This window comes from Pelophylax lessonae (genome assembly GCF_965119305.1).
Source record: "Pelophylax lessonae genome assembly, chromosome: 7".
Classification (NCBI taxonomy): domain Eukaryota; kingdom Metazoa; phylum Chordata; class Amphibia; order Anura; family Ranidae; genus Pelophylax; species Pelophylax lessonae.
In genome coordinates this window covers 202386274-202407208 of record NC_138774.1, presented here as the reverse complement: position 1 = coordinate 202407208, position 20935 = coordinate 202386274, and the positions used below count along the sequence as shown (strand labels likewise).

The 20935-nt window shown below is 42.6% G+C and overlaps 1 protein-coding gene across 3 annotated transcripts in view; it reads right to left on the bottom strand.

Annotated features, from left to right (window-relative positions):
- Positions 1 to 294: 294 nt before the first annotated feature.
- ELK1 (ETS transcription factor ELK1) overlaps positions 295 to 20935 on the bottom strand; it is a 34808-nt gene continuing 14167 nt past the window's right edge. For all 3 annotated transcript variants that reach the window (XM_082262997.1, XM_082262996.1, XM_082262995.1), the window contains 4 exons: positions 14414 to 14845; positions 10944 to 11345; positions 6681 to 6782; positions 295 to 1337 (listed from right to left, as the gene is read on the bottom strand). In XM_082262997.1, coding sequence (XP_082119123.1) covers positions 1239 to 1337; positions 6681 to 6782; positions 10944 to 11345; positions 14414 to 14845 — 1035 coding nt within the window. In that variant the 3' untranslated portion in view covers positions 295 to 1238. The remainder of the gene's footprint in view (positions 1338 to 6680; positions 6783 to 10943; positions 11346 to 14413; positions 14846 to 20935) is intronic.

Below are 20935 nucleotides of genomic sequence, written 5' to 3'. Positions count from 1 at the left end.
TCACGTCTCCCATGAAGTACATCAAACCTTTCCTATTTTGGTGGAAAGCAACATTCCTTGAACTACGTGGCATTCATCCTTTTGTTTTTTCAAGAGTTCATTCTTTTAGCCATCTTGTATTCGGACGGTAGGCCCCTTTTGTGTATGCCAACTTTAATATTCACTCAAACCTTGAACATTTCCTCAAAGATTCCCTCACGTTCTTATTTGAGTGGCTATCTTTTGGTTTCTATTAAACCCGTGAAAGTCATCCCTTTTTAACAGCTTTAGGCTCAACCTCCCATATCCCAAATTTTTTTTTTTTTTTTTAAAAAGACCAGCATTATTTGGAATTAATTTTTCCCTAAACTCCATCTTTTTCTTTGTTCTTCATTTCAGCAGACAATGGATATTAAGATTTCGAACTCCTTCTGTGCTGGGAACAGGCTCACCTTTGTTAGTCTTAAAAAAAAAAAAAATGTGAACCTGTTATTTTGTGCTGCTCATGGAAAGCAAAACTTGAGGAAAAGTCTTATAAAAAATTTTCGGTGAGTATAATGGAGGCTCCGTAAGTTTGGTTTAACAAAATAATTTTTCAACCTGCATTCTGCAAAGCTGAGCACATTGTACATCCAGTGTATTTTTGTGGCCTTCAAACAATATTTCTTAAAGGGAGAAGTTCCTAGGTGTTGGTGTAAAGTTCCTCTACCACCACACTAAAAAAAATAAAATAAAAACCTCTCGACCTGAAAAGCCAGTGATCACCTTTGTGTCACAAAAACATATTTCATCTCTTGACCTAGAATCACATTCCTGTTTTGTTCACAAATACGTGATTTGCAATATAACGGTGCTCTTGATTGAACAACTTCTGTAGTTTGTCACTGTGAGCTCCCACGCATATATACTGGATCTATACTTCACAGACCTCTGTATAAGTAAACCTTTTCTTGGTCAACAAGTTTGGGAGTGCGCGGACATCTGTGGTCCTCAGACAAGCTCATACGTAAGGTCTTCCTCTTTCGTGTAACTTGATGCATTCAAGGTTACATCATGGATGACGTAGAGTCATCTACCAAGGGGAAAGGCAGAGAGTGTCCGAGCAGGTGTTACAACACAAAAATTACATCTCTTTCAACAGATAACGCAGACAAAAAGCTATCATAGATCCCAAGGCAGGACGCATGGGTGTTGGTGCGTTAAGAGATAAAACATTGTGTATTTGAAAAGTCTTAAGAGGTCACATCTCTATGAGTTCCTTATGGCTTCTGAGGTCCAGGAGATAGCACAACAGGGGTGGACAGCCCATCAACACTGAGAGTTGGAACATGGATCTGGCTGTTTCCATTGGTTGGGAACTGCAATTCAAAAGAGATTTGGGGTTATGCTATCTATACATATGAAATATCCAATTTATGTCCTTTCACAAAGCACAAATGACATTACTCCCTGCAGGATACAGAAACACCAATTCCCTTGTTTGCTCCATAGCTATGTGTAGGATTGAGATTAGGGATGCACCGATCCGATATCCGGATCGTATATCGGCCCCCGATACGGGCAAAATAGCTGGATCGGGGGATCGGTAAAATTAACAGATCCACGGGCCGATCCGGTTTTGCGCTATAGCTTGTGAGGGAGCAGAGAACAGCTGTCAAAGAAAAAAAAAAGAGCCTCCTGCAAATGCCTTTCAACTCTCCCAGTTAAGTAAACAATGATTACAATGTGTCTTTTCGTTCCCTCTGCCGGAGGAGGGAAGTTTAACCTCTTAAAGACTAAACCCATGACATTTTAGATTTTGAATGCACAATTGTTATAAGGTATCTGCCGATACCGATCCAGAAGTATTATTTTGTTATAATCTCACAAAACAGTACTTCCGGATCGGACTCGGGATCGGCGATTTCACAAAGCAAAAGATCGGGATCAAAAAAGTCGGATCGGTGCATCCCTAATTGAGATACTATGTCCATTCTGTACAAATGCCTAAAGGCTGACAGAAAACCTGACAGAGGCACCCTTTCCCACTCTGTCAAAACAAAAAAAAGTTCAGGAGTTCCTTTAGGCCCCTTTCACATTTGTGCGACTTGTCCTGCAACTTGGGACAGCAAAGTGGCATGGCAAGTCGTATTCCATGATTTCCAATGTGTACCATTCATATCTGTACGACTTCAAGTGACAACAACTTCAAAGTAGTCCCTGCAAGGCTGGTGCAAAGATTTTTGACACTCTAGGCGAAACCTCATTTTGCCGCCCCCTTGGCTCCACCCCTGAGTCCACCATCTTTGCCCTGCCCATGTATACGGTGAAGGTGGCGGGGGTGGAGATTTTTGCGGCCTCTCCACCTACAGTGCCTTGCGAAAGTATTCGGCCCCCTTGAACTTTTCGACCTTTTGCCACATTTCAGGCTTCAAACATAAAGATATAAAACTGTAATTTTTTGTGAAGAATCAACAACAAGTGGGACACAATCATGAAGTGGAATGAAATTTATTGGATATTTCAAACTTTGTTAACAAATAAAAAACTGAAAAATTGGGCGTGTAAAATTATTCAGCCTGTTTACTTTCAGTGCAGCAAACTCTCTCCAGAAGTTCAGTGAGGATCTCTGAATGATCCAATGTTGACCCAAATGATTAATGATGATAAATAGAATCCACCTGTGTGTAATTAAGTCTCCGTATAAATGCACCTGCACTGTGATAGTCTCAGAGGTCCGTTTAAAGTGCAGAGAGCATCATGAAGAACAAGGAACACACCAGGCAGGTCCGAGATACTGTTGTGGAGAAGTTTAAAGCCGGATTTGGAAACAAAAAGATTTCCTAAGCTTTAAACATCCCAAGGAGCACTGTGCAAACGATAATATTGAAATGGAAGGAGTATCAGAGCACTGCAAATCTACGAAGACCTGGCCGTCCCTCTGAACTTTCAGCTCATACAAGGAGAAGACTGACCAGATGCAGCCAAGAGGCCCATGATCACTCTGGATGAACTGCAGAGATCTACAGCTGAGGTGGGAGACTCTGTCCATAGGACAACAATCAGTCGTATACTGCACAAATCTGGCCTTTATGGAAGAGTGGCAAGAAGAAAGCCATTTCTTAAAGATATCCATAAAAAGTGTAGTTTAAAGTTTGCCACAAGCCACCTGGGAGACACACCAAACATGTGGAAGAAGGTGCTCTGGTCAGATGAAACCAAAATCGAACCTTTCGGCAACAATGCAAAACGTTATGTTTGGCGTAAAAGCAACACAGCTCATCACCCTGAACACACCATCCCCACTGTCAAACATGGTGGTGGCAGCATCATGGTTTGGGCCTGCTTTCCTTCAGCAGGGACAGGGAAGATGGTTAAAATTGATGGGAAGATGGATGGAGCCAAATACAGGACCATTCTGGAAGAAAACCTGATGGAGTCTGCAAAAGACCTGAGACTGGGACGGAGATTTGTCTTCCAACAAAACAATGATCCAAAACATAAAGCAAAATCTACAATGGAATGGTTCACAAATAAACATATCCAGGTGTTAGAATGGCCAAGTCAAAGTCCAGACCCGAATCCAATCGAGAATCTGTGGAAAGAACTGAAAACTGCTGTTCACAAACGCTCTCCATCCAACCTCACTGAGCTCGAGCTGTTTTGCAAGGAGGAATGGGCAAAAATTTCAGTCTCTCGATGTGCAAAACTGATAGAGACATACCCCAAGTCACTTACAGCTGTAATCGCAGCAAAAGGAGGCGCTACAAAGTATTAACTTAAGGGGGCTGAATAATTTTGCATGCCCAATTTTTCAGTTTTTTATTTGTTAAAAAAGTTTGAAATATCCAATAAATTTCGTTCCACTTCATGATTGTGTCCCACTTGTTCATTCTTCACAAAAAATTACAGTTTTAAATCTTTATGTTTGAAGCCTGAAATGTAGCAAAAGGTCGAAAAGTTCAAGGGGGCTGAATACTTTCGCAAGGCACTGTATTTCTTCAGCCGTGGTCTGCAGGCCCACACCTGCACCTCTGGACCCGGCCTGAATACAAATAGTGGTGGCCCTGGCTCGTGTCCTTACGCCAGCTGTGGTCCCGGGCCCGCACCTGCGTCTTTGGACCCGGCCAGAAGACCCAGAAGACAAACAGTGCCAGCTCCAGAGCTTGCCTAACACACCATCGGCATGCCGGTGCGGCGCCTCCGACAGATGTGCACTCTAGGCGGGTGCCTACCTTGCCTATAGGCAGCACCGGCCCTGAGTCCCTGCACTACTTTGATCCTACTTTGATGCATTTTGAGGTCCATAGACATAGGCATTGCTTCAAGTCCAGTCAAAATTGCATCACAATTGTGGCAAAATCATTGTGAAATCACACAACTTTTAGGTCGCACAAGTATGAAATGGGCCCAAGGCTGATTTCACACAAGCAAGTCAGATGCACATTATGGAGTCCGCCCCATGTGAAAGGGGTCCTAAGGTAGATCTGAAGGGATAAAGTAGGGTATAGTAAACCCCCTGTTTTTTTTTTAAATATTTTATTATTTATTTATTTTACTTTGTCCATTTTGGGAGAATTTCCTTCACTTTCTGTCACAACAGGAAGTAAGAGAGAATCTCTCCAAAGTGAGGGGAAATTTCCTCTATAACAGTTGTAAATGGAACAGCATTCCTCATTGCAAGATTCCCCCCTTATCTCCTTCTCTACTTTTTGTCCCAGGGACAATGGTCACTAGGACAAGTAGAGAGGGTAAATCTAGTTCAAATTTTTGGCCTTAAGCCACCTTAACACCTGTAAACCCGCCCGGCAATGCTGGCATGCTAGAACCCCAGCGGGGGTTCCCAGCAGTTAGCTGTGGGAGGCAGCCTTATTGAAAGCAATTGGGGGCTGACAGTTCCCGCAGCTAATTGCAGCAGCTCGCTCGTAATTGCTCATACGGTGATTACCTGTGAGTGATTGGCTCTGGAAGAAGTCTGTAGGTGATCACTGCACGATTGTTCTTAATGGGGCTGCCTCCTGCAACTAATTGCCGGGAACCCCCACTGGGGTTCTCGCATGTAACCGTTGTCAGGGTCATTTGCAGGTGTGAATGTGGCCTTAAATACACTTTAGGAAGGAATACTGGTCACATTACTTGTTATGCAAAGAATATTAAGATAAAGGTTTAAAAATCTTTGCAAATCTATTACAAAATACACTAATTAAAATGTGTACATTTGAAGCGGTTGTAAAATTGTAAAATAAAAAAATAAAACCACCTGCAAGGCAATGTCATAATGTGCTAGTATGCATTGCATACTAGCACATTATGAAATACTCACCTTGAAATGAAGCCCTCCAGCGCTGTACTGCCACCACTGAGAGGGCTGACATGACATCTTTCTTCTGGGTTCACAAGCTCCGGCTATGTGACTGGCTGGAGCCACGATGACGTCACTCTGGCACGAAGCTCTGAAGTTCCGGGAAGGTGTAGCGGACCTTCAGAGCGCATACACCAGTGATGTCACTGGCTGCATGCAGAGTGAATATCACCTAAACTAGGGGTCTCAAACTGGCGGCCCTCCAGCTGTTGCAGAACTACAAGTCCCATTATGCCTCTGCCTATTGGAGCCTCTGGGAGTCATGCTTGTAACTGTCAGCCTTACAATGCCCCATGGGAATTGTAGTTCTGCAACAGCTGAAAGGCCACCAATTTGAGAACCCTGTAATGGTGCATGTTTAGGAGATATTCATTTTACCTACAGGTAAGCCTTATTATAGTCTTACCTGTAGGTAAAAATGACCAAGCAGGGTATACAACCGCTTCAACCACTAAGGGAAATATGGAAGCTGCCACTGCTGACCTCTTTATAAAAAAACGAGTTGATTAGCTGTCTCTGACTTCAGTAATTTCTGAGTCACTGATCTAGAACAAGCATACTGTCAGTATTGTCTGAACTCCTTATTTGCATACTTGTTCTGGGACAGGAATTGGGAAGTACAAAAGACATGTAATCAGTAAGACAGCCAGGCCCCTGGCATTTTCAGAAAGAGAATTCAGCAATGCGATCCTTCATATTTCTTTGAGCACAGGTTTCCTTTAGAATATGAGTCTGTATAAAGATAATAATGAAGTATAAAAGCAGTAAAAGGTAATTTCATGCTAGTGGATTCTAGTGACAGCTTGTAAACTTAAAGTAGTTGTAAACCTCAGACATAAAATATGAACAAAGCATATCGCTCTATAGTGTGTACTTATCTCAATCCAGAGCTCTAAGTGTAATTTCTATCCGCTACCCCGTTCCTCTGCTATAAGCTTGAGTCACTTCTGACAAGTTTTCCTGACACTAAGAGGAAAATGGTGACAGGGGAGGGACCTCTAACTGATTGACAGCCTCTACTGTATTCTTGTGTGTGCTGAGCGCATGTGGGTGTGTCTCTTCCCTCCAATCAGCTCTCAGTGATGTAACTTCAGCTCTCCGCCCCCTGCTTTTCAGAGCTGACAGATCCTGTATAATTTCTGCATTTGAGTGGATGTAGGGGACAGAGGGTTATAGTTGGACAGGTACAACTTATTTAGGAGGATTTGTTTTATCTCTGTGTATCACTTGAGGTAAGTCGCTTCATAGGGTATATGTGAGGGTTTACAACCACTTTAGTAGACAAATGATCTAGCTTGGAACAGTTGGTAGAATAAACTGTACTTATACTTTACCAACCTTGCATGAAACAAAGCATTACCTGGAAGGACAGCTTGGCTGGACTCCGGGGAGCTATTGGGCTGAGTGTACTCCAGAAGTGGATGGAAGGAGGCAGGGAGCTTGGAGTAAGCAGCAGAGGAGTCTGAAAACACAAAGATTAAAGGACTTTCAAATATTGATTTGTAATGAAAGCAGACTTTATCTTAGTCTACCAGTCCTTCTGGCTTATTTTCTTGAAAACAAACTTTTTATTGAAGAAGGTTTTTCAATTTACTAAGAACCTATGATGTAACATTTGTTCAAAATGTTTATATCGGTATATATATATATATATATATATATATATATATATGTATAAAATTGATACACATAAGAAATAAAAAATGAATAGATTGTAAGCTCTTCTGAGCAGGGCCCTCTTAATCCTCTTGTATTTTATTGTATTGTAACTGTATTGTCTCCCTCTAACATTGTAAAGCGCTGCGTAAACTGCTGGCGCTATAGAAATCCTGAATAATAATAATAATAATGAATAACTATATGTAAACAATAAAGTGTCATCATACATAATACGCTGTTATTGCGTGATATAACTATATCAAGTATTGATATTATTTATAGCAATTAATTTGATAGAGGAATCAAACAAAAGGAAAATAGAAAATAAAAAACAAAAACATAGAAAATAAAGATTAAGAGTCGGTTCACACTGGGGCCGCACGACTCTGTACTACTTCAGGGGCGACTTGTGAAGTCCTGTGCACCACGACTTTGGAGCGACTTGCAGGGACTTCACATAATGGAAGTCTATGCAAGTCGTTCCGAGGTTGCCCCGAAGTAGTACAGGACCCTTTTTCTAAGTCGGAGCGACTTGTGTTGCTCCTATTAGAACGGGTCCTGTAGCAGTCAATGGACCGCGAGGGAGCGCGACTTGCCAGGCTGACAAGTCGCGCTAGTGTGAATCGGGTCTTAGGGTACTTCAATAGTAAGGATGTAACAGTGCTCTGGCTTATTTTCTAAGGGCAAGACAAAAAGTGCAGTAATACTTGTATCCAATCACAATGTATTTTTATTGTTGTGATTCTAGACAGCTGAAACCTAACGGGTTGCTAAAGACACTTTGCATATTATTAATACTTTTTGCACTTACTTAGGTCAGCAACAAGTAGATCCTGCCTCTGATTCAATACCCCAATGTTTGGGTGGGTGAAGCCGCTTAGAGCTACCCAGTGGGGGCGATAATGAGCACATCCAACTACCACAATATCATTATTAGTCAGAGATTTTGCACCTGTAAATCTCTAATTCCCTATCTTCTTAATAATAATGGGCCATACACACTATAAGATTTTCTGAAGACTTTTTCATTTAGACTTACCAAAACCATATAATATGAGGTCAAACCTAAACACTTTCAATTTGTATGCAATCTGGCAGGCCCTTGCACTACATAGAAAAGGTAAATCTGAAGGAAATCTAACCACAAAATGGATAGTGTGTATCCAGCTTTTGAAAGCCCTTTTCATACCTGAGTGGTTTTCAGCTCGTGAAACGCTCATCTCTGAAGTCTCAAAACGCCCAACAAGCTAAATCCCATTCATTTCAATGGTCCCTGTTCACATATGAGCGTTTTGACACCTGAAGCTTAAAAAAAAGTACATGAGCTTCTTTTTTGGCAGATTACAAGCGTTTTTGTTAGATGTCAATGCCTGCCTCCAAACACCTGCAAAAAACGCCCAAAAAAAAAAAAGCCTGAAAACGATACGCTCAGGTGTGAATGGTGTGAATAGAGCCGAAAGAAAGGTATGAACCATGTACGTGCAACCTCTTAGCCAGTTGAATCAATGCAGAGGGATGTCCCTCCCTACCCATGATATTTGGGGAGACATCTGCTCTTCTATGTCCAGCTTTATTGACCAAACCAGTAAGTCTATTTTTGCTGAACACTTGTTAAACAAGGTCTGTCTTGCATTTCATGAATATACCCTGTAGGGCTGTGTTCACCACTGAATAGAGCAATTTTTGGGTCTATTATGTTGAGCTAATGCGGTCTACTTCTGAACTGCAGTAACCAGCAGCTTGCAACAGCAAGGGTGTACAGATAGAGGTGAGGAAAGCAGAAGGATCTAACTTTTTGTGTCTTGTCAGGAGGCACTGGTGGTACAAAAAGATGTCACTGCCTTCATCTGGCTTTCTTGCCACAGCAAGAGATTTGGATAGGGGGCTGGGAAAGCAGATACTGAAGAGTACTATAAGTCCACTCAGGATGTGCAGATACACTATATTGTCAAAAGTATTGGGACACCTGCCTTTACATGAACTTAAATGGCATCCCAGTCTTAGTCCGTAGGGTTCAATATTGAGTTGGTCCACCCTTTGCAGTTATAACAGCTTCAACTCTTCTGGGAAGGCTGTCCACAAGGTTTAGTAGTGTGTCTATGGGAAGGTTTGACCATTCTTCCAGAAGAATTTGTGAGGTCAGGCACTGGACAGGAAGGCCTGGCCTGCAGTCTCTGCTTTAATTCATCCCATAGGTGTTCTATCGGGTTGAGGTCAGGACTCTGTGCAGGTCAGTCAAGATCATCCACCTCAAACTCACTCATCTATGTCTTTATGGACCTTGATTTGTGCACTGGTGTGCAGTCATGTTGGAACAGAAAGGGGCCATCCCCAAACTGTTCCCACAAAGTTGGGAGCATGAAATTGTTTAAAATGTCTTGGTATGCTGACGCCTTAAGAGTTCCCTTCACTGAAAATAAGGGACCAAGCCTCTCTCCTGAAAAACAACCCCACACCATAATCCCCCCTCCATCAAATGATTTGGATCAGTGCACAAAGTAAGGTCCATAAAGACATGGATGAGCGAATTTGGGGTGGAGGATGAATTAGAGCAGAGACTGCGAGTCAGGCCTTCTTATCCAACATCAGTGCCTGACTTCATAAATGTGCTTCTGGAAGAATGGTGAAACATTCCCATAGACACACTCCTAAACCTTGTGAACAGCCTTCCCAGAAGAGTTGAAGTTGGTATAGCTGCAAAGGGTGGGCCAACTCAATATTGAACCCTGCGGACTAAGAGTGGGATGGCATTAAAGCGGAGTTCCACCCTGGGAACCTTTTTTTTCAATAAAAATACCCCCGGGACAGTCAGGGCTAGTGCATTCCACAATGGATAGCCTCTGATCTGTCCCGGGTTGCACTTACCTTTTAGAAGAAATACTTACCTTGAAAATGTATTGTCCAGCGCTGCCATCTCAGGTGTGGGCAGCATGAAGCCAGCGCGATTCTCTTCTGTGTCCTCTTCCGTTCTCTTCGGTCCCACGATGCACTGCACCGGCCCCGCCGTCACTTCCGGGGCTGCAGCGTCATCCCTGCACAGCTTCTGGGCATGCCCAGAAGCTGTTTAGCAAGGTATGACGGCGCATTGATTCCTGGGAGCGATGACGTTCAGCTCCCAGGAATCATTGCATGCCAGGAAGTGACGAATCGCTGTGGTCGCCGAGGGGAGGAAGAGGAAGTAAGGTAAGTATATTTTCTTCTAAACCAGGTAAGTAAAAAAAAAAATTGCGATTATCCATTTGTTTTTCAGGTGACCCCGGGCATGAAGATGGAGGTAAGTATAATTTTAGGGTGGAACTCCGCTTTAAAGTTCATGTGCGTGTAAAGGCAGGTGTCCCAATACTTTTGACAATATAGTGTATATACGTTTGGTGCTACCTCCTTCTAATCTCCTGGAGATATTTCTAATATATTCCACATTAACAAAAGTGCAGAAATTGGAAGTGTAGGTGATGCTGCAACACTTTGCAAGTTGATCCAAGCATCACTGATAGCACAGAGTATACTGGCCATACTGCCTGGCAGTGCCTGCATGAGGCCGGTAGAAAACTTTTGCTGATGTTTTGTACTCCTGATATGAGACCTTGTGAGGTTTGGGATATGAGTTGAGAAAGCAGATGCTGCAGACCTCTATAAGTAAAGTAAGGCAACATTATTATTTAAAGATGGTGCTGCCTTCTACGAATATCCCATTAACATTTGTAAAATATACTCCTTTTTAGGAAAAGTGCATGTTGTGGAAAGGCAACCAACACTTGTACACAACAATCCTATAGCTCTGCCTAATTCTGACCTGCAGTAAACTCTATTGGTTTGAGACAGCAAGAGGAAAGCACATAACACAAACCACTTTGAGTATAGGCAGAAAGTGCTGATGATAAAAACAGATGGTGTTACCTACTTCTGACCCGCAGTTAATATCTATAACAGAATCCTGAGAAGTTCTGTTTTGTGTTTCACTCACCAGTGAATGAGAGGTGATGACTGATGATGCACTCCCAGGAGCCAGCAAAGAGTTAACAGCAGCATTCATCTTTTCCTGTCCAATCACAGTGGAGAAGGGGATTTCCAGGTCTTTTGGCTTCTTCCCTTTAACGGGATGTCCTTCCTGTGGCGGGACTGCTGGAGGCGCCTCCTCTTTCTTCTCTTCTTCCTGAAGATCATCCTTAGTTTTTACTTCATCTTTCTCTGGAGAATTGATGACCACCAAGATCTCCTGAGCCAGCGGCTGCTCTGAATTCATAGTCTTTATCTCAGGAAGAGATGCCAGAAAGACCTGGGGCTCGGAGAGGTCTTCTACATCGGTGGATGCATCTTCAAGAGGATCCTCCACTTTGATATCAGGAGTTGGGGGGTCCACTGTGACCTATGGGACAAGAGGCAATAATATGTGCTAATGCCTTATGGAAAACCAAAAACAGAGTGGCTATCATTATTAGTATTTAGGGTGGAACATTAGTTAGAAAATGATGTCCTGCTAGATCACTTTAGGCTGGCCTCTTTTGCAGGTAAAGCTATGTAAAACATTAAAAATAAGTGCCTATACTGTTTAAAATTCAGTAGTACGCTGTCTCACCCTACTCAGTACATGCATTGGCATTGTGCTGAAAATCAGAGCCACTAGAGGCCGATCTGTTGACAGCCTAAGGATTTACTGCTGCTCAGGAGTTCTGGGTTTCAGCAAAATGGCAGCCTCCAACAGGAAGAAACAGTAGCAATGCTGTAGGCAATTTACAGTACACACTAATTTTAGTAGCATAATTATTAAAGTGGAATGTATGTTCCTTGCTAAAGAACAGTATTATTTATTAAGTTGTCATGGGTAGTTCCACTTTTAAGAAGAACTCCAGTCCAATGGAATACAAGATATTGTAAAAATTAAGATCTGCTAAAATGTTTAAACATAACTAAAGTGGAACTTCAGCCCAACTGTACACAGATGAAATTAATTTTGGTTAGGAATGCACCGATACTGATACCAGGCATTTGAGTATTGTTACTCGCCCAGATGCTCCCGATACCGAAACCGATACTTTGTGGTGCTGAAAACTGAACAGAGTGATGACATTAGGTAAATAGATCACAAGCCCATGCAGGGAGATGGTAGTGTGTCAGTGAGGCACAGGGACTCACGGGTTCCATAGTTGACTATGCTGAGCCTGGTGGAGTGAACAGCTGCCTCTAACCAAGAAGCACCTGGGGGCAGGCAGTGAGCTGATGAATCATGGATCATTTGGCTCTCCCTCGTTGGTTGCCCACACAATACTGTCTCCATAGTGTAGCACTTCCGCCCACTCCTGGCGTTTCCCCGGCTGGCAGTGATGAGCCCTGACCGCAGCTGTCACTTGCGGGTGGTCGTTGCCATCTCCATCCATCAATCTGGCATCTGTTGGGCTCACCTCCCCTCCCCAGGGGCTCCAGGGTTAGGGTTCACTCCACCAAGCTCAGCAGAACCCGTAAGTCACAGTGCCTCCCTGCCCCACTACCATATCCCTGCATGGGCTTGTGATCTATTTGCCTAATGTCATCAGTCTGTTCAGTTTTCCAAAAAATGATTGCTGCTTTGAACTTGTCTCTACCTACCTACTGGAACTGTGCTCCCTCTGCTGAATTTCATGAGGTCTAAACTGCCCACTACACACACACACATTTCTTTGCAGTGTGATTTGCGCCAATTTTTTTTTGTATTGATGCAAATTGCACTGCAAAAAGTACCAGTACTCAGTATCGGCGAGTACTTGACTGAAAGTGTCGGTATTCGTACTCGCCGTTAAAAAAAAAAAATTTTAGGACCTAATTTCTGTCAACGTTTTACTTGACAAAATAATTGTAAAATTGTTCAACTGCTCTTGGTATTCACACAGCCCTGCCTCACTGCTCAGCAAGGAAGGTGGCACCATTATTCACTATTGCACCACCCAATGCCTTGCTGAACCATACGAGGTTGACAGCATTGTGCAATACAGCAGGAGTGGATTATCTAACTGTGCATTCCACACCATGTTAATTCTATTTAGAGCTTGCACTCAGCATTACAGAAGCTAAAACATTTTTTTAGAGATATTAATTTGTAAGATGTTGATGACTAAGAACAAAATCACATTAACATCCCCCCTTTTTTTACCACCATATGAACTAAGAGTAGGCCCGAAAAGGGACCAATAAATACCTTTATTATAGTTTTTTTTTTCTGTATGGCTGAGGATTTGTAGCTCTCTCTCACAAACAATCCCCCCCCCCCCCCCAATACACCCTCCATACCATCTCCCTAGTCAGTGAAAGCTCTATTAATAGCAGTTGTGATGATTCTGTTAGATATTGGCATAGCAATGAGTATATGGTAGAGCCAAAATGTTTCTTTTTTAGTTTTGGATAGAATGAGAAAATTACCCCACTGGTGAGATTTTTTTACTTCTTGTAAAGTCACTGGGACAGGGAGTAAGGACAAACAATCCCTTTTCGGTCTATCAAAAAATGAAAAGAAATTATGTACTGGAGTTGTGTTTTAAACCCACACAGTAGATGATACAAATGGTGCTTGAAGTGGGACACATATGGTTGCGTCTGAGCCATATTTGCCAGAAAGCACTGTGCCCGGGGTGGTAAAGTATGAAAGGCTACATGAAAATCCACAGATGTGAAAGTGAATGCATGGACTTGCTGACCTTGATATGGGAAAGGCTGTCCGTACAATTCGATTTTGGCAATTTATTTGTGTTGGCTGGAAGAGAGGACCGTATTACTTTAAAGCAGTGGTCTCCAAACTGTGGCCGTGGGCCGGATGTGGCCCTTTACTAGCCTTTATCTGGCCCCTGGGGCACTATCCCTCCCACTGATGACAATAATGGGTCCCTGTTCCCCCCCTATGATAACCACAATGGAGCACTATTCCTCCTCGTAATGCCAAATGTGGCGATATTGACCCCCCTGATGCCATGAAAATTTCCAATCGCGCTGGTCAAAGTCTGGCCCTCCTAGAGTCTGAAGGACAATAAATGGGGCCCTTTGTTTAGAAAGTTTGGAGACCCCTGCTATAGTGGCATTTTAAATTAAAGCTACTCATTTTGGAGAACATGACTTTCATTTTTATGCTATGATCTTGTATTTGCCTAGCCTTCCAGGTAAGCCTCTTTAGTGCCAATATTTAAGGTATTCCTTGGTTTTAGCACCACCCTCTCTAAATCTAATGAGCCACCAATTACATTAAGGGAGATGCTCATTGAAAACTAAAAGACTGAACTAAATCTATGTTAGTGTATTACATAGGACTTAAACTATAGGCAAGCTTGGTGTCCTTTCCAACTTCAGCACCCCGGCAATGTTTCCTGATTTGATTTTACTTGCTGTGTGGTATTGCACTTTTAACTAGAAAATCACTTTAAATATGGAAGTAGTAGAGTAATAAGAATATGAGACATGATATGTGGACATTACATGTAGCTGAAGTTCTTTGCTGCTGTGGATGTTGACTTCCAGCGAAAGATCTGTGTCACTCTGATCCATGGACTCATACTGCGGAATGTCAACACTCTGACTCCTGACCTCTTGCAGGGGAGGAGCTTCAGCTGAAGGCAAAGCTTCCAATTTGCTAGTCCTGGGATGCGTGGTGGGTGGGGCCTGCAGAGACTGGATGGTGAAGGTGGAATACAGGCCGGATCGCATGTACTCATTGCGGCTGGTCTTGGGGCTGCTCCTCGCCATCTTAGGGACGTACAGGGAGTTGTCCCCAGGCTTGAGCGACTGGACCAGTTCATTCACAGATTCCCTACTTTTTCCATCATCCTTGGAGGCCTCCCCACTGCAGGGATCCGGATAACACACAAACTTGTACACAAACTTTTGCCCACTGACTTTCTTGATAATGTTCTGAAGAATAAACAAAAACAGTTAAAAGACCAATCAGTAGTTGTTAATTGAAGCACTCAAAGGACTTTACAAAAGTAGGGACATTTCAATATTAGAAACAACAAAGTTGCAAATGTTGTTGCTCAGTCAGATAAAAAAAAAAAAAATATTTGCAATTTTTTAGAGCTATATTCCACTTAATATTGATATTTTCTGGGATGTTGACAAGTGGAAGCACACAATATCTTTCGTTCCCTCTCGGGGGCTCAAGTGAAGATCTCTCCCCACCAGAATTCCTATTTTGATGAATGGCTACATCAATCTTCACACCTCCCACATTAATGAAACATAATGTAGCCTAGAAAACTGTAAAAGCCAGCCATCTGGCATTGTTGGTGGAGAGACCAAACTACTAAAAGTAAATCCCAACAATGGAGTCTCTAAAACAGCCTTTCTCAACCTTTTCAACATGGAGGAAGCCTTGAAATAATTTTCAGGTCTCAGGGAACCCCTGCTAAACATGACTATTTACACATAGTTAGTCAGGTTGAAAAAAGACACAAGTCCATCTGGCTCAACCAATAAACAAAACAGTAAAGAAAACCCAACCATACAATCCCATATACACAAATCCTATACCCGCAGTTGATCCAGAGGAAGGCGAAAAAACTCCAGCAAAGTATGATCCAATTTGCTACAGCAGGGGGAAAAATTCCTTTCTGATCCCCTGAGAGGCAATCGGATATTCCCTGGATCAACTTTACCTATAACATTTTAGTACCCATTTATATTATGTACACCTAGGAAAGAATCCAGGCCTTTTTTAAAGAAATCGAGTGAGCCAGCCAGAACCACCTCTGGAGAGAGTCTATTCCACATTTTCATGGCTCTTACGGTGAAGAAATTTTTCCGTATTTGGAGACAAAATCTGTTTTCCTCTAGGCGTTAAGAGTGCCCCCTTGTCCTCTGTGATGACCTTGGTGTTGAAGTGAATACTTCAACACCAAGTTCACTATATGGACCCCTTATGTATTTATACATGTTGATCATATCCCCCCTTAATCTCCTCTTCTCAAGAGAGAATAAATTCAGTTCCTCTAATCTTTTCTCATAGCTGAGCTCCTCCATGCCTCTTATCAGTTTGGGTGCCCTTCTCTGCATTTTCTCCAGTTCCCCGATATCCTTTTTAGGAACTGGTGCCCAAAACTGAACTGCATATTCCAGATGAGGTCTTACTTATCTGAAATGATGAGGTTTACAACTCATAATACATTAGTGTGATGGTCAGTGGGATGAATGCTCCTTACACGTGTGGACATTGGGAAGAATTACCTTCTTCCAGATAGCTAAAAAGATCAATGGTGTCAGGGGAACTTATCTGAGAGGCTGAAATTGCTTTTTGCTCAAGGAACCCCTAGCAACCTCTGGAGGAACCCTAGGGTTTCACTGAACCCTGGTTGAGAACCACTGCTCTAAAATGTTTATTAAGCCAGAAGGTGATCACCCATCAGTTTTCACCTCAAACTTAAATATCAGGTTTGGGTGAGAATAACAGTGGACTTTGTTTATCAAAATGTGAGCACAGTGAGCTAGGACTGATGAGAACTTCTGAAAAAAACAAAACAGTTTTTGTGAAAGCCCAACTCCAGGATATTAGCAACTACCCCTACCATCCTGTCCTTCCTCCACCTCTAACTAACCACTGGTATGAAAAAAAACCTATCCAAATGCCCATTTTATTTACCTAAAACCATGGTCATGTGATGATCTTTTTTTGCTTTTTCTGTTTCCTTCCTGGTCTTTTTACAGGTGTCCACATCACTATCTGCATGACATGAACACCTCTTGGTGGATGCAACACAACCAACGGCCAGGTCCTCTCTCGTAGGCTCCAAAGGCAGGAGAACTCACGGGAAGGGGGTGAGGGGAGCAGTGCCCAAGATGATAACGAACTGGAAAAAAATGCCTGGTCTCCAGGGCTGCAATATAACTTGGCTCATAGAGGAAACTACAACTTGGTTCCATAACACTGTGGAATGGCTTATGAAGAGATATTTGGAATCAAGACTAAGGTGTAAGTTGCCTGTAGCTGGGCTTTAAGGCTGGGTTCACACTAGTGCAAATTGCATGCGGGTTTCCGCACATACAATTCACATGACAGGAGACTGTGCCCGACTCTCAATGTGAGTCTTTGGCTCAGTTTCAGGGCCGAATTCAGGCAAACATTTGGGCCTGATACGTCCCTGAAACGGAGAACAGGGAAACAACGGACCCCTGCTGTGAGCCGCATCCGTATTAAATGTATACCCAGCCTAAAGGATAAGTTCACCTTTGTGAACATCTTACATGTTACACTCGTATTTAGGTTTTAACCACTTGCCGACCGCTCACTGAGCTTGTACTGCGGCAAAGTGGCTCGTTATCGTCTGGCGACGTAGACCTACGTCACCAGACTCTCCCCTCTCTCGGCGGCCGTAAGCTCGCTCCCGCTGTCGGGAGCCAGGGGAGGAGAGGCGGTGATCACAGCCGCTCTTCCCCGATCGTCGTGGATCGAGTGAGGAAATCCGCCCGCTTGTGTAAACAAAGTGGGCGGATCTCCTATGTGACAGGCAGGGACAGATTACAGGATTCAGCATAGCTGAACCTGCGATCTGTGTCTCTGTCACTTAATCCCCTCCCCCCACACACGTCAGTAAGCATGAGGCATACATTTAACCCCTTGATCACCAATAAAGTTAACCCCTTCCCTGCCAGTGTCATTATTACAGTAACAGTGCATATTTATAGCACTGATTACTGTAGTAATGTCACTGGTACCCCCAAAAGTGTCAAAAATGTCAGTTAGGGGTCCGATCTGTCCGCCACAATGTCCCAGTCCCGCAAAAAAATAATCGCAGATCGCCGCCATTACTAGTAAAAAAAATAAACAATAAAAATAAATCTTTCCCGTAGTTAGTAAACGCGATAACTTTTGTGCAAACCAATCAAAATATGCTTATTGTGATTTTTTTTTACCAAAAATATGTAGCAGACAACAAATTGGCCTAAAATGTTAAAAAATTTTGATTTTTAAATTTTTTTTGGGAATGTTATATATCAGAATGTGAAAAATATTGTTTTTTTTATTTCAAAATTGTCGCTCTTTTTTTCAAAAATTAAAAATCGCACAGGTGATCAAATACCACCAAAAGAAAGCTCTATTTGTAGGAAAAAAAAGGACATAAATTTTATTTGGTTACAGTGCCGCACGACCGCGCAATTGTCAGTTAAAGTAACGCAGTGCCGAATCGCAAAATATAGCCTGGTCAGGAATGGGGTAAAATTTTCCGGTCTTAAAGCGGTTAAAAATACGCTCATTGAGAATTTTTTTGTCGAAGACATGTAGCTAAATACATTTTGGCCTAAATATATGACAAAAATTGAATATATTGGATATTTTTTAACTGTCAAAGTAGAAAATGTCAATTTTTTCGCAAAATTTTGGCTCTTTTTTTATTAATATCGCAAAAAATGAAAAGCGCAGAGGTGATCAAATACCACCAAAAGGAAGCTCTGCTTGTGGGAAAAAAAGGACGTAAATTTTGTTTGGGTACAGGGTTGCATGACCGCGCAATTGTCAGTTAAAGTCGCTCAGTGCCAAATTGCAAAAAGTGGCCTGGACGTTAAGCAGGAAAATCCTCCGGTGGTAAAGTGGTTAACATATAACATGTCCAGCATCTTAACTAGATAAAAATATACATTTACTAGTTTTTTTTTTTTTTAAAGGTGAACTTATCCTTTATTTGCACTTTGCTTTGATACGTAACTATTTTCATCTATAGTGTTTGCATACAGGTATCTTTTGGTTTTTATAGCAGTGACTATATGATGTGTACATACAGTATGTCATTTTAAAAGCTAATTCCATCATGAACAAATACAGATCTATTTTTAGCTGCAGCAGGTGTTCAGAGTGAAGCTGGGTATTCAATAAAACATTTTTGAGATTTTTGATTTGTATGAAAATTCTCAGTACATTAGACAGTTTGATGAATGTCATTCGAAAGTAGTTTACAATTTTTTTGGGGTTTTAACATTTGATTCTCGAGTGACTAGACTTTGCTGAACAAAGTCCACATACACTGTTAGTAATTCATTCATTTGAGAAAAATTTCCCATCCTGCTCTCGTCATTTTCCCGTCACTGGATTGAAAACAAATGCCCATTTGACCCCATCAATAGAAAATCAAATAAACATTCTTTAAATGAAAAATGTTAAATTAAAATCTACTAGTGTATACCCACCATGTGACTTGCTAACCACTCTATAGCAGTTTTACTGCTACAGGGTGGTAGCTGTGCGCAGGATCACGTATATATACTAGTGATCGACTGATATCGATTTTTTATTGCCGATACCGATATTTTGGTCATCGTATATCGGTATCGGCCGATATTGGCCGATATTTTCGTACATTGATGTAGCACCCTCCTAGGTAGGTGCTAGGAAAAAGCAAATATGTGGCCCTGTCTGAATATCAGGGGGGCCTGATCATTTAATTAGGCTGTCACATGCTTCCAGGTGTGACCTGTTGTGCCTGGGGAGTCTCCCCACTGTGTCCAATGAGGGCTCTTATTGGACAGTGGAGGAAACCTAGCCAATAGCACACCAGGGCTTGTGGCTATCTCAGTGGGTGGAGTTTGCCCACTGATGGGCTGTAAGTCTGAGGGGAGCATGTGACAGGGCGCCTTTGGCGGAAAACAGAAAGAAGAAAAATTCCCCTAGTGGTGGGACTTTATAGGCACTCGATTATAACATATACACAAATTGAATTTTACAAATAATATTTTTTAGAAAAAATTGTTACAAAAGATTAAAAGATTGGCAAGCTTGTGTAATACATCACATTAACAGATGGATAGTGACCACATGGCCCCAGGGTAATGACCCAACGCGCTTCGGAGTGTCAGTGATTACTCCTTCCTCAGGGGTGCCCTTGGAAAGTGGTATATTCCACTGTAGTGATTTCGAACAATTAGCCTGCCCACAAGTGTTAAAAACAAGAAATCAGCGTGCTTCAGCCGAACAACAGGGATGCCGTTTGGAAATTGTAGAAAGGGTTCTGAAGTTTAGACATAGTCTCAGGTGCAAAATTTCAAAATGTCGGTATTGTGTGCTGACCAGCCTGTGTGTGGGCTGGGTGGGGACAGCTGAAACCCAAGAAAGTAGCAGTCCTATGTATCCAGTTTTCACAAAGACATAGAACCGTCAGCTTCCTGTTTTTCCGGCAAATGAGCAAGGAAAACAGAGTCCCAAAAGGAGGGGGATGGCTGTCTCTCCTCCTGTCAGCGCTAGTGAAGGTGTCCTGGGCGGTCGGCCTAGAGGACGAAGGTTGAGCTGAGCTGCAGAGAGGAATCGAGAGTGCTGTGGACTGAGTGGAGCTGCTGGGCAGAAGTTTTGGGGGAAAACAGTGTTGTGAGTACTTGAAACCGCCCAGAGGTCTGCCTAGGAGAGGGGACCACTCAAGAAGGTCAGAGGGATTTGGGAGCCAGCTAACCTGAGGAGAAGGCTTAGAGAAAGGGGGTGCCAGAGTCTAAGCCCTGGAGATAAGAGAGAGAGGGGGTGCTGGTGCGGGCCCTAAAGTGTTTAGCAGCGCAGCAGTAGTACAAGTAGCTACCTCAGCAAGGAGCTCAAAGAGGACACTAGATGGTGGGTACTTCTGCCATTAGCTGTAAAACCAATGGTCTTCTTGTTAGACATCTGAATCTGAAAGACAATGGGTTCTGAAAGGAGACAGATAATGCTTGGGAACAAAGCTAACTATATTTAAAGAACACAGCCTGACAGAATAAACAGTTCGGAGTAGGAAGAGCAGAAGGTGATGAATCTCAAATAACAGTGCCATGTTGCTTGGAACCTTTTTCAACTTCACATGACAATTTATCATTTTGTACTTGTTTTGGATAGAGTGGGGAAGGGCTTCAACTCTGTTATGCGTTGATTCCCTTTGTATCTCTAGAGTACGGGTTGGCAACCACTGCCCTCCAGCTGTTGCTGAACTACACGTCTCATCATGCCTCTAGGAGTAACTGTCAGTCTTCCCATCATGCCTCTGCCTCTGGGAGTCATGC